This window comes from Talpa europaea (genome assembly GCF_964194135.1).
Source record: "Talpa europaea genome assembly, chromosome: 1".
Lineage (NCBI taxonomy): Eukaryota > Metazoa > Chordata > Mammalia > Eulipotyphla > Talpidae > Talpa > Talpa europaea.
The window spans coordinates 110,570,578-110,584,852 of NC_140073.1; the positions used below are offsets into that span (position 1 = coordinate 110,570,578).

Sequence of the window (14,275 nt, forward strand, 5' to 3'; positions counted from 1 at the left end):
AAGCCTTTCCTTTATCCTGAAGCTTGGCGTGATGTGTGTAGATGTTTATAATGCTGCCTTTTCTGGGTGTGTGGCCTGGGCACCAGGAATAGAAGAGCTGACTTACTTGCTTTCTCACCTGCGTGTTTTCTCCCCAGCCGTGCTACTGTGCTGCTTTGGCCGGGACACATCCTTCATTTTATCCACGTTCCAGTAACTGAGGCCTCTGTCTCTGACCTTGATAAATTCCTTGATAAAACTGTATTTACCAACAGCTTCCAATATCACCTGAGCCCTCCCATCCTTTAATGTATAAACTGCTTCTCCATCTGTCCCCATTTATTATCTTGTCTGTAACTAGACATTGCTGCCAGAACACATCCCCTGCAGAAACTAGGCCTTTCCACAGCAGGATCCAACAAATCCACGTCAGGGCGGCACCATGCGGATTTGTAAAGAAGCAGGGATGCCTAATATCTCTCCCTGTGACATCTGGAGAAGGACAAGCAAAGACCAGGTACATTCACTGCCGCCACCACTCAGAGCAGCCTAGTCCATTCACTGCCTGGCCTCACAGGTCGCTCTGGCAAGGTGCATTCCAGTCCCCTCCTCTCCTGCTAGGGGCACCATGCTCCCTTGCTTGTGAAAGCCAAACTGCCTTCAGTCCTTGGGACACTCTCATTACTCTTTTAACAAGCTGGGGGCTGATTTGTAGGATCCCATTCTCCACTTTTTCCCCATAAACACCAAAGCATGAACTGTGCTTCCTGCCACTCTTTGCCGTAAGAACCTGCTTTTAAAATGTGACTTTGGGTGCTTCCCTGGTGGCACAAGGAGTTAAGATGCAGCACTATGAAGCTATCTGCAGCCACTGTAGCATGAGTTCGATTCCCCAGCCAGGGAGCTGACCCACATGGCACAGCAGACCTCTCCTGTCTCGCCTGCTGCTCCCCTCAGCAGTGTATTTCAGTAGATCCAACTTTTCTGCTCCCCACTCTGTCTCTTGTGAATCCTCTCACCCCCTGCATCTCTGGCCTACACCCAGCTCTTGTATGCATAAATAAATCTTTAAAAAAATAATAAAATAAAATGTGACTTTGTTCAGTGGTTGCAGTTGGTAAGGCTCAATGTTTGCTGTCATGGATCTCTTTGAGGGGGTGAACCTTTTGTGTGAGGCAAGAGTAGAAAGGTGAGTCTTTTCTGAGACACTAGAAAGCACAGCAGCTCTGAGCTGCCAGCCTTGGGAGAGGCCGGGGGTCCCCTGTCCTTACTACCAGAGCAGGAAGATCCACCTGGGTGGAGGAGGGACTCACATTTTGATTCACATTGGTGGGAAAAGTTGGTCATCCTGACATTGCTCCATTGGCTTCTTCCCTTGGACTAACCTCAACTTTCCTTTCTAATGGCATGTTGAAGGAACAGTGTCCTGGCTCGTGGCAAACTCAACTATGCTTTTGTTGCTTAGCTAACTGAACATACTCATTTTTTAAAGTAAGTCGCTACACACCTTGCCATCCTGACTTCTCTCACCTCGTTAAAACGTTTGCTGTAAATAGGACTAAAAAGTTCGTTGCTACCTGGGTGGGTCACCAAATGACAATGGTCTCCTCTGTGGTTTCACTGACCACTTAGACCACAGGGTTGTTGTTTTTTTCCTTTCATTTTGAATGTTATTTGAGACTCAGACTAAACTGCTCTGGGCTTTGTTCCATTCTCTTTCAAAAAGCTGCCATGGGTTTTCTCCATGGCATCCAGTGAACCCTGTGCAGGTTTTGATTCCTCCCTGTTGGTTTTTGATGAGCAGAGGGCCAGTGGGTAGAATAAGCTGCTGTGTGGGTCTCTGGGCAGATGTTGAGATCCCCACTCCCAACAGAGCCACTCCTGAGAGTAATGAGGGACTCTGCAGTGGACCATGTTTTCTGGAAGGCCCTGTTTTCTGAGAGTTTGTGGGGAGCAGGTAGGCTGAAGCCACCCCCATTCTACCCTGAGTTGCCAAAACAAGGGTTTCTCACAATGGAGCCCTTCCAGGTAGTTCCATCCTAGGAGAGCTGCTGTTCCTTTTCCTCCTCCACGACTCGCTCCCTGACGGGTCCAGAATTCTCACACGCTCTATTCAGCTTCACTCTCAGGCTCTTCCCTGTGTCTTAGAGAGCAAGTTTCAGTCTTCGACTAGCAGTAAACTCTGCCACTGCCCCCTTCTCAGTGTGGGGTGTGGGAAGGGCTGTGCTGCCTGCTGACCTGAGTGGAGCCATCTGTGTTGGACCACTCCGACCCTTTCCTGCCCTGTCTTGTCTGTGATGCTGTCTTGCTCCCGTGAGGGTTTTCTTCTGTGAATGCTGAGTTGTGGCTGCTTCCAGTTATTCTCAGACCTTTGATTCCTATCTGCTTTCTATCGTCTAAGAATTCCTAAAACACCTTGCCAGCTGCTAGTACTTTTGTGGTTTGTGGGTGGAAGCGCTTGTTGGTTTTCAGTGCTGTTTTGCATTTTAAGAGATCATCCCTATCAAGTCTTCACAAGGCAGACAATAACCTGACGGTACATCGACTACCTACTGATTGCTTGGTCTTCAGGGGTCACCTCCATGCAGCTCCCCCATCTTGATTTAGACTGAGTAACTTAAGCTGGTCTAATGTGATTATGTCTTCCTCACAGCTGGATAAATAAGTCTATAATCCCGTAGAGATGGATCTTTTCTTTCTTTCAATGGGAGTTGGAGAGAGAGATGAGGGTCAATATTTCCATCTTATCTCCTTCTTCAACTAATAATCTTTTGCTTGGCACAAGTATGCGCTGCGTTGGAAGTGAGTCATGTCTTGTATCTCCGTCTTACCTATCTTTCAGTAGGAAGGATGCCTGAGCACAGGCCTCTAGTCCCCTCAGGTTACCAAAGAAGAATAGTTGGTGGTAGTGCTGCCATCTCCCTTGGGCAGACGCTGAGGGCAGCATGGATTGTGAGAATTCATGTGTTCATTCATCTGATGAGTCATATTGAGCACCCGCCCTGATGTCTTCCCACATCTGTGTCAATTTCCAATACATCTTTACTTCCTGGTTTGTTTGTTTTTTTTTTTAACTTATTGGATCTTTACAGCATACCTGTTTATTAATCCCTTATAATTTCAGAAACAGGTATTAGTCCAGTTGGGACACCTAGGAAGTCCATGATTTTGATATCAAATCTAGTTTCTGTTTTAATCTGGTGCCCTTTGCACTTCCAGATGTTACATCTCTTGAGAAAAATGATCTAGAGTTATGGATATTTTAGCAAATAGCATTCTTCACAGTTTGTGTAATTACCACAGCAGTAAGATTGTGAATGATAGAATAGTAAAGATTGGAGAACAAATAGAAGAGTTGACATCTGAAGTTGGGAAGAAAAATATCCTAGGAAAAGAGAGAAGCATATGAAAAGTCTTGGAGACATGAAAAAGCATAAGAAATGTCTGTAGGACTGGAGCAGAGAACATGGCCATGAGAGGAGGTGTGAACAGAGGGGAGACAGAAGAATCTGGCAAAGTAAATTGAGATCGCTTTAAAGATCCTTGTGTGATGAGGGGGCACTTCTTTTGGACAGATTGAGTTTGTGGTGTTTGTGCATTATCTAGAAAGAGATGGCCAGGAAGGTATTGGAACTCAAGAAAAAGATGTATTTGGACATAAAGATTTAGGTCTCAGCATTTGTATAGATGAATGTTGGAGCTTGTTCCCAGGGAGAGAGGTAGAACAAAACTAAAAGCAGAACTCTGAGACACAGTACAGTTCAAGAAGTGAACACTAATAAAAATAGACCTAAAAAGCCATTGAGAAGAAATGTCTAGAAAAAGAGGAGAGCCTGGAAGGTGAGAAGCTCTCTGGGCAGTACTCAAGGGTGCAGGGCTGCAGGTAGCTGAGTAGGTTCAAAAATAGCTTGAATATTACCATCTTTGCTGTCGGTTCCTATGCCTTGTTGCTGCTCCCAAAATTAATGTCTCAAAAGGCAGCCTGGAACCTTAATATCAGATTTTTTATATGCTGCATTGAGGATCTCACCAATTTCTTAATCATATGTTTTAAGTCTTGACAGACATAGAATCTTTTTTAATAAAATAGAATTTGTAGATTCTAGGGGCCTTCCTGGTAGCACAAGGGGTTAATTCTCACCACTATAAAGCTATCTGCAGGTACTGCAGCACAATTTTGATACCCTGCCAGGGAGCTGACCCACATGGCGCAGCAGACCTCTCCTTTCTCTCCCACTGCTCCCCTTAGCAGTGTATTTCAGCAGATCTGCCTGTTCTGCTCCCCACTCTCTCTGGTGAATCCTCTCCAATGCCCCCCCCTCCGCATCTCTGGCCTGTACCCCAGTTCTTGTATGCATACATAAATAAATCTTTAAAAAGAAAAGCATTTGTAAATTCTAAAGACAGTATCTTTTTTTTTTTTAATCTGTAAGATTACATCAGTGTGGATTGCATATTGATATTAGGTAAACACTCCTAAACTCAGAGATCTGCTCCCAAAATTCCAACTTTAATAAATCAGTCAAGATTTTAGAGCCAAATTGCAACCCTTATTTTTCCCAGCTGAGTTTTTCTCCTCCCTCCGTAACTTTCCACACCATGGAGGTGAGTAGACTTGGTGACCGTTTTCTCCTTTAGCCAACCTTCTAAGAGTGTTTGGGCTATTTGCAGCTGATGTCAACTAGCAGAAACAGCAGGCCTGTGCCTTGCGCTGAAGAGCTGTAATCCCATTAAGCCTACCTTGAGTCTTCCACATGAGCTGTCTCTATAGTAGTAGATGGACTGAGGTGACTCAATTGACTTTTAAATCCCCAAGGGTCCTAGCTTCAAAATCCCCATGTCTAAGTCAAGTAGTAGATTAAGCCCCTTGCTGAGAAGGCCTGGCTCCTCCAGAGCCCCTGTGGCCATAGCCTTTTCTTCGGTGTCTTTCTGAGTCCCATACTTAACTGAGTTTCACTATTAAACATTAGATCAGTACATAGTTGTGTCCTTCAGGGGTGACCCTTGGCTGGAGGTGAAACTGGCTGGCCTCATCTTGGATCATGGATTTAGTACCCATCTTTGTACAGTAAGGATTAAGGAAATGTATCCTTTAATACCGTTAAGAGAAGGATATCATATTTTCTGTCCATGTTAAAGCTGTCCTTGAGAAGGTGATAGACAAGGTATGGGAAGAGTTTTCTTCCTCCAATAAGCCCCTAATTCTTCTGTCATCTCTCCCATATTATAATGGTTGCAAATTTATTTAATCTAAATAACTATCTTAGAATATTTGCAATTCAGCATTGGAGGCTCAGAGCACTTATCTAATCATTCATTAAATAGCAGATAAAAATTTGCTGGGCCATATGTCATACTTTTTTTGAAGTTTAACTTCTTGTGCAAGGGTTTGAGTCTTGAATAGCATTTGCTGGATTTTTTTTCATGTACACAAATAAATATGCAAGGGTCTTCACTTTTGCTACTTCTTTTAGTTCTCACATGTCTCTCAGGAAGGTATTGTCTCCTGTTTACAGATGAGCCTGAGGCTTTGATAACACGTGGTTACTTTGAGATGAAAACTTGATCTTCCAGACTTTAAATTCAGTGCTTTATATAAGGTTCTCTCCTCTTTAAATCCATTGTTTGGTACACCACCACTCCCTCAGTTAATTTGAAAAAAAGACCTCTTTTTAAAATGTAATGTAAGGTAGTGGTAGATCTCCATCAGTAGTTCATTAAGATTGAAATATTTTATATACAGCAACATTGATTAAGACATAAAATGTGGAAATTTTTGGACAAAATGCATAAAATAGACAGGTGATTATGGAATAGGTAGCACCTGTGACTACAACAATTAGCTCAGAGTAAATGCTGCCTGCCTGCAAATACCAGGATTGACTTCCTGGCGCTCAGAATTAAAAACCTGTTTATTTCTAAGTTTCAAAAACACATGAGTAAGGGTGCCTTTATTGTAAAGAGCAATAAAAAAAAATACAAATTACTGACCAATCATAGCTATTATTATTGACATATAAGTAGACACTATTAGTGATTACAGAATAATGACAGACCTGGAAGATAATTAGGAATCCTCAGTCTTCTTTGTTGCTTCTGGCAGCCCCACACCCCATTCTTAAAGGCAGAATGTTTGATACTAGTTTTATAATAAATCATGGAAAAGGACTTTACACATAGTATGCTGGGTTAACATCACCTGGGAGGAACATTAGTTTTCCATGGAATAGAGTTAGGGGAATGTGGATATAAATCCCTTTCCTCTCCTACTCCTTTCTTATTAATCTCAGACACTACTATTAGTTTTCTGCTCATGCCTTGACCTCCTCAGGGATCAGTGAGGAAACTTTGAGTCTATATATGCCCTTTATTTGAGTCCTCTGGTTAGAAGCATGTCAATAGCCCCAAACATAAGTGACAGCTTCACTATTGTTCTATTAGTATAAGATGTCACACAGGATCCCAAGAAATTTGGATCCATCATCCAGTTGATGAAATTGATTATTCCTAGTGCTGTAAAAAGACACTTGTTGTTACTGGTGAAGGTGGTATTGAAAGCAGCTTTGGAGCAGTCTTCTATGAAGTGAGCAGTAAGCCGGCCAACTACAATGTGAGTGGAGATGCTTTCCCTTCTGCGATTGCAAGGGAAAGCAGCTGTGTGCGCATCTGATTTGTCCCACGTTCTTTCACCAAGGAAGACATTTGTTCAAAAAAAAAATACCTTTAAGGATTGTAATGGCATAATCTGCCCCTGCAACCAATATCTTTTTATAGGGATTTCTCCTATAAAATCTCTGAACATTGATTGACCCCTGAATCCATTTCTGCACTTCAAGTTTTTTACTTTTTTCTCATTATTTCTCTATTCCTTTTTTCTTTGTAGACCTGGCCAGAGGACTGTGGATGACCTAGAGATTATCTATGAAGAGCTCCTTCACATTAAGGCCTTATCCCATCTTTCTACCACAGTAAGTTGTCTCTTAGTTGAGCAGGGTGAGGGCAACTTTGAGTTAGAATTGGCAGAGTACTGTGGTATGTGGGGGAGGGTGAAGGAATGCCTGAATTCTTCCTCATAAATCACTCTCTCACGAGATGCGAAGGAAGTTATACTCAGAACAGTCACCCAGAGGGGATCAAGTGTTATCACATTAGTAGTTTCCCACATATCCTCATCCCCCAAACAGTATGATGTAAGCAGAATTGGAACATGTACTTCATCCTTACAAATATGAGTCTTGGAACCTATGTATTTAGATGAAACAAAGAGGTCTTAAGAGGGGCTCTGAGACCCCTCCATGAAATGTGGAGAAAGGAAGAGAAAAGGCAGAGAGAAATCAAGATGTCCTGGCCTGGCCTTTAGGCCTGCTCTCCCTGAGTTTGCTACCCCATTAAAGGAAGCAGGGGTTCCAAAGAACATTAGTCCAGACATGTTAAGGCACAGTAGCAGTTCCCACTAGTAAAAAATGGCCCAAAGGAAGACACCAGCCTTAAACTTCTATCTGATTAGGATATTTAGGAAGGCAGTGGATGGAAATTTGATCTCCGAATAGGAATAGAAACACCTCCTCCCGTAGGAGGAACATAGGAACAGACTTTTCAGGCAACATAAGTCTCCTATTGGGTTGTTGGAAAAGTCATGACTTTTTTTTTTTCCTATGTTTTTCAAGCAAAAATGTATCATGACTTTTCCAACAACCCAGTATGTACTGTCAGTAAATAATGAGATGGAAAAGAGGAGTGGGGAGAAGAGGAGGAGGAGGAGGAAAGGAAAAGGCTCCATAGTCACAGATCACACACTGAACCGAGGCCCCTCAGTGGGATGTACATGCTCCTGGGTCTTTTCTTCCCAGTTCACTGGGTGATGTCATCTGCCACATGGTCAGAGCTCTGGGAGCACTGGAGGGGGTGGGTGTTCAGGTCTCTGCTGACAGCAGTCAGGCATTTGTCATAGATGCAAGCAGAAGGGCTTCAACCCTTTCTGCCTTCAACCCAGACAGAATTCACCTTCCTCCCTGCACGCTGGCAGTCCAGAAGGTGGCTCACCTACATGGACTGTGCAGGGGTATGGTCCAGCCCACCTCCTGCCTGCCACTGCCCTGCCAGCTTCACTCTGTCCAGGTAGGATGGGTCTAGTCCCCAGAGCTCCTGCTGTGTAGGTGCTACAAGCACATGCTGTAGAGCACGGTGAGGGAAGACTCCTTTCTTCTTCCTCAAACCCCAAATACTCAGGTACCATGGGAAATTCTTAGTTTCCTTGGTTCTTAGAGAGAACCGTATTTTGGAATTTTTGAAAAATGAACTACCTAGGAATATAAACATCCTCACACATTTAAGCTTAATTGCTCAACTGCTGGACTTTGAGTTTTCTAACATGTTTGCGATGATGCATCGTGTGCGACACAGGGAGGAGCCTGTGATAGCAACAGCCACGTGATGCTGCAGATACCACAGATGCACTCACCTTCCCACCCCAGACCAAAGACAGGCAGAGCGTGAGGCTGAAACATAATTGCCTTAGGCCTCAGAATGTGTTTCATGGCTATAAATCTTACTTTAAAATTGGGGTAAGTTAGAAACATGGAAAAGTGAAAGCATATCATCATGGTGTTTATTTTATTAACCTCAAATATTATGAAAAGAACTAAAGCAGTTTGGTTTGGCTGGACATATATCAATTACTTAAAAATAAAATGTAGCCTCAAAATTTTTTTTAAAAAGATAAGTGGAGAAATTGGCTAATTCATACATGTGAAATCGTGTCTTAAACAGTCTCTAGGGAGGTTGTCTTATATGAATAGGTTTACAGAATAATTTTTCTAAGAGCTTTAAGAATCGGCCACAAATCTAGTGTAAATATTCCTGCCAGACAGGAGCGGCCCAGGGGGAGAGAGTGGCCGTCAGATAGCACTGTTCAGAAAGAAAGCAGTCCCTTTACCCACCCAAAGATGGCCTTTCCACATTCTTTCTTTTTTTCCTTCTAGGTGAAACGGGAGTTAGCAGGAGTTCTAATTTTTGAGTCTCATGCCAAAGGAGGAACTGTGTGTGAGTGAATGTGGGAATGGCACACTGGGCCTGACTAGTCTCCCCCCTGGAGCATATGTCATGGAGCTTGCCTGCAAATGTTTCCCTTCCTTGGCCTAGGGTCTGACTTGGCAGGAAGTCATGTGGCACTTCCGTTTTCCTGGACCTGTGGTTATTGCAGCATGTATCTGGTACTCTGTAGCGTGCTGGCTTCCTGGAACCAGCTCCGCAGTGGTTGCCAGCTAGAATGCCCACCTCTCTCCCCTGTCCCTACCAGGCTCATTCAAAGCAGTGTTAAAAGAGGGGGGATGAAGTCTGTGCTCTTCAGGCATGACCCTCAGCAGGACCTTTTCATGGTGAACTCTCTTCCGTTTGAAGTGTTTGAACTTATCCATCTCTTGAGAACTGCTAATTAAAATGATAAATTATCCTGCTTTCATTTTCTTCTCACTTTCACTGTCAACTCCAAGCCCGAGAAAATTTTCTTGGCCCCAAATATTTATGCAGTACCAATAATATAGGTCTCTCCAGAATCCAAGTTATAGTTTAGAGCTATGTTCATATTTGGAAGAATTTGAAATTTGGTATCAGTAAATGTGAACAAAATTATTTAGATATTATTTCCTGCTAGTCCTACAAAATCCTTCTTGAAAAACAGAGTTAATAGTCTAATCAGGTTAGAAAGTGCCACCTTCTGTAACCTTTCTTGGAGAATCATCAAACTTCACAACATGCTAAGATTCTCAGAAGTTCTGCAATAAGGAAAAATGATCAGTCCATTTAAATTGACACTTCCCAAACTTAGTGAAACAGCAACTATTTTCATGGACACTTTTTAACTTTTCAAGAGACATTCTTTGGAAAATTTTGCTCTTTCTTCAGGCTAAGTCATGTTAATCAGTACAATGGAACATAAATTATAAAAACAAAAAGTTTTGAAAATTATATCTCAGAGTGTTTTACTTTCAGTGATCAAAAGTGATATTTCTAACACTGATATTTATTTTGGTCAGAATGTCCTTTCTTTACATTTTAAAGGTTCATCTTAATTTTTTTATCGTCATGGTCACTGATTTCTTACCTTTCTATTTTATCTTTTTTGTACTTGCTTGTTGTTTTCATATTATTATGAAATATTTAAATATTTCAAGTAAAAATAGATTATTACATATACTTTTAAAATTGTTATCAAACACTAACACTCATTTTATTCATATTTTCTAATATTTGTACATGCAGTTGACTAAAATTTGTACATGCAGTTGAAGGCTCCTTGTTCTCTCCATGCTTGCTTTCTTTTCTTTGCTCCCCCAAGGTTTCTCCTGTCCTATTAACATAGGAGTTATTATTCCAACCCATTTTGAAAAAATAGGTAGCTGTGTGTCCATAAACAATAGATAGTACTATTTGCATGTTTTCAAACTCCACATTATGAGTCAGACTACTTTTTGAAACTATTTTCTATAGCATCATAAGTTTTGATGAATTGTGGAGAAGTATTTGCTCTAAGAAACGGATTGCTGGTGACTTTAAATCTAGTAAAAGCCTATCTTTTAGGGCATAGCGAGTAATGTCATGTTTCTGTTTCTTTCATGTTCTGTAGAAAAGGAAATAATATTCCACCCGAATAAGTTAGTGTTTTCCAGTAATTTTTTTTCTTCTAGAATAAATGTGTCATTCTAAGGACTTAAAATTGATGATTTGATAAGCTGTAATTTATATTGATGTGCTTCTATTCTTGTCATAAGTCTTTTCATCTTTTTGTATCCAGTGTTTAACCAGGGGGAAGAAGGTACCTCCTGGTACATTATTCTGAAAGGATCAGTGAATGTAGTCATTTACGGCAAGGTATATATATCTTTTTCTTTTTGAAACTTTACTATGCTCCATTTGTTAGTATGGCATTAAGTATTAACAATGCAGCACTACAATTAAACTTGCAGCAACATTGTTACTACAGGTAGAAGAGACATTATAGCACCTCTAATCACAACTTATCTAGATTTATTATACTCAGAATTGCATTGAACTGAGACTCCACATATATTATAAGGTGTACATTAAAATCAGGCCATATACCACATTATTCAATGAAAGCAAAAGAAAACATTATAATTTAATTATATAACCTCCCTTCAATATCCCTGGGAAAAGTCCATTTATACATATAGTGTCTTAGGGGGAGGGGGATTCATGGTGAGGAGTGGGTGGTGTTTGTTCCTTTTTACAGGTTGCCTTCATCTGACTGTACTGCTCTCTCCAGGGTGTGGTCTGTACCCTGCATGAGGGAGATGACTTTGGCAAGTTAGCGCTGGTTAATGATGCCCCGAGAGCTGCCTCTATCGTCTTGCGAGAAGATAATTGCCATTTCTTAAGAGTAGACAAGGAGGACTTCAACCGGATTCTGAGGGTGAGTCCCAGGCAGTGCGTCTGAGAGGATTCCCATTTTCCCTTTTGCCAAATAGGCAAAGATTTGAGTGCAGTGTTATTTGAGCAGTGCTGTGGTTAATGAATACTCTAGGAACAAAGAGCTTTGGTTCAAAAACTGAGATGGTCCATGTGCTGATGATGCAGTAATGTTGCGAATGTGGCATGCTGAGCTGGCACAAGTAACTGCACACACCGGAACTGGTCTGTGGGAATTGAAGACAAATAGGAATTGCCTTGGTAAAATGTCAAGTTTGAGACATTTCTCTTTAGCCATCTCAGGCTTCCCTGTTAGTGTCCTGCCCCACCTCACTCTCCAACGCAGCGGTGGCCCCTCTGCCCCATGTCTTGCTTTATCCTAGACCTTCCTGTGTCCTCTCCTGCCTCATTCCAAATCTGAATCTTTCTCATATCATTACACACACTCTCTTGATTGAGTGATTATGTTTTAGGGGGAATTATATATTAATCGTGGTTGTTCCAACCAAGCCTTTTCATTTCAAGTGCTTTATATCTAGTTGATTCACACTAAAGAAATTTCAGATGTTGGCATGCAGGCAAAGAATAATTGAGGTAGTAGCGGGAACCATGAAATTGCAAGCAAATTGGCTTTACAGATGGACCTACCTAGACTTGTTAAGGTGTTTGTGAGAGTGAGGGACATTTGAGAAGATGGTCCCTGGTCATTCTCCACTAAGCAGCCTCTGGCCCCTTTGGGAGAAGTGACCCAGCTTTGGCTGGTAGAGACCTAGTCATGGGATGCTGGGGATGATGTTAATGTCCCATCAGGTGACCCACAGTCCATCTCACCCCAGCTTAGTTCACCCAGGGGAGAGTGTTCCCTTTAGGATAACTTTGCTCTTTTCTCTTCCTGGCTAGCTCACAGAGCAGACTACTTCCTCTGCCCCCAGCCCCAGCCTTAGCTCTTTCTCTAGCCCCCTAGCATCAGAAATATAGTTTTGGTGCCTTCTGCTATTTTTGGCATTATTTAATGATGATTTGCTGTGTTTGCCATTCTTTATAGGTGGACACCTATCCCTATAAAACCCTAAGCATTTGCATTTGGTGGCAAAATTTCTGACAACAAAGTTTATCTTAGAATTGTGTTTTCTTAATGAAATACCACTTATACCACTGACTAATATAGAAAAAAAAAAAAAAACACCACCTGGAGAAGAACCACATGGTTCTTATCTAGAATGGGGAGGAAATAGAAAAAGCATAATAATACTTTAAATGACATGAAATTTAATGGTTAAATGTCACTCATTCTTTTAAGTTTACACAGTGGACTTTACCTTTACCCAAAAAGTTCTTTGAAAGAATCAGACTGGGACCATAATCACTGATGTAGCTTATAAATTTATTCAAAATAACTGGAAAATGTCTTAACACATTTCAAACCAATTTAAAAAGAAATAAACCAAGTCTTTTGATTAGAGAGAAAAGGTGCTCCTCCAAAGGAAACTAAATACCTTCAGAAAAAAATCAGAACAAAAGAACTTTGCTGAAGCTGAGTGCTATTGCCACATACTTTTATAAAGAATAAATAAATGCCTTTGCTTCCCTATCTTTCTGCTATCCTCCCTTTCCCAAAGATTTCCCAGAACGCAACTGCACTCCTCTCTCTGCTCTGCTGCTTTTCTGAATCTGGGATAAAGGCAGTTTTAAAACCGCCTGTCTCAAACCTCATCTGGTCCTCTCTCTGACTGTTCCAGCCCTTGACTTTGAAAATGACTTAATTTGTAGACGCAACAATTAGCATCACAAGCACTAAATGAGTTTCTGAAGCATTTGAAATTTTTTTCATTGTCTGAGAAAAACTGCAGCATCTGTATGTGGTGTAATTTGTATTTGCAGGACGTTGAGGCGAATACAGTCAGACTTAAAGAACATGACCAAGATGTCTTGGTGCTGGAGAAGGTCCCAGCAGGGAACAGGGCTTCTAATCAAGGAAACTCACAGCCTCAGCAAAAGTAGGTTTGCATCCAGCACTGCAATTGCCAGACTATGATTAACCTTTTCACATGGTATCATCATTTCTACAATAGCGTGTTCTCCTTTTTTGTGGAAGACAGCAGTGTGTGTGACTTGTTTTTCTCTCTATTGACTAATCACACATCTTGTGGAGTATAATGTATCCATTTCTGGCACAGCATTGAGCTTGGTGCTGCCTGGAGTAATTCTGGGGGGACTATTCCCTACTCAAAAAATGCTCTCTGTGTACAGTGTTCAACTGTAATAGCTTTGGAAAGGAAGGCATTAGGAAGAACAATGAAATAGGATTACTGGACAGCTCAAAGGATACATAGGCCAGTAGGTGATGAAAACCTTTAGTAGTTGAGTGTCAGATGTAGGATTTCTCAAGAAGTGCTTTCATCCTTTTATCCGAGTAGGCACCATTGATGGAGACATGGATTTCAAATATAAATCAGTCTAATGATTGCAGCCCGGAAGTGTCCATTTGACCTCATTCACATGTGTTCCTGCTAATGTCACAGTAGTATTTCCTTCACATTTCTCAGGTCCCCTGTTGAGTCTTGCTCAGTATATCTACATCTTTCACTGCAACTTCCTCCACAAGTCTCTTTCATCCACTGTGCCAATATTTGCATATTAAGAGAATTAGGACACGTAACTCTAAGAAATTGTAGAAAGTTACAGAATTTAGTGTTTTAAATGGAGATTAATTTTCAATCTTAGAATAATAACACCAATACTGTAGCTAAGGAAATGTCGCAAGCAATCTGTTGAAAAAGAGTGCCTCCCTAGTTATTTTTATTTGTTTGCCGTGTAAACAGAGTTTCCTTTAATCATCACACTTAATGTAACTGGTGAATTTTTATTG

At 41.4% G+C, this 14,275-nt stretch overlaps 1 protein-coding gene across 12 annotated transcripts in view; it reads left to right on the top strand.

The window, feature by feature from the left end:
* The window catches only part of RAPGEF4 (Rap guanine nucleotide exchange factor 4), a gene marked incomplete at both ends in the record, with an annotated part of 284,857 nt that overhangs the window by 215,029 nt on the left and 55,553 nt on the right, over nt 1–14,275 (top strand). For all 12 annotated transcript variants that reach the window (XM_084236428.1, XM_084236432.1, XM_084236437.1 and 9 more), the window contains 5 exons: nt 6,863–6,947; nt 8,961–9,021; nt 10,772–10,848; nt 11,264–11,410; nt 13,288–13,403. In XM_084236428.1, the coding sequence (XP_084092554.1) occupies nt 6,863–6,947; nt 8,961–9,021; nt 10,772–10,848; nt 11,264–11,410; nt 13,288–13,403 (486 nt within the window). The remainder of the gene's footprint in view (nt 1–6,862; nt 6,948–8,960; nt 9,022–10,771; nt 10,849–11,263; nt 11,411–13,287; nt 13,404–14,275) is intronic.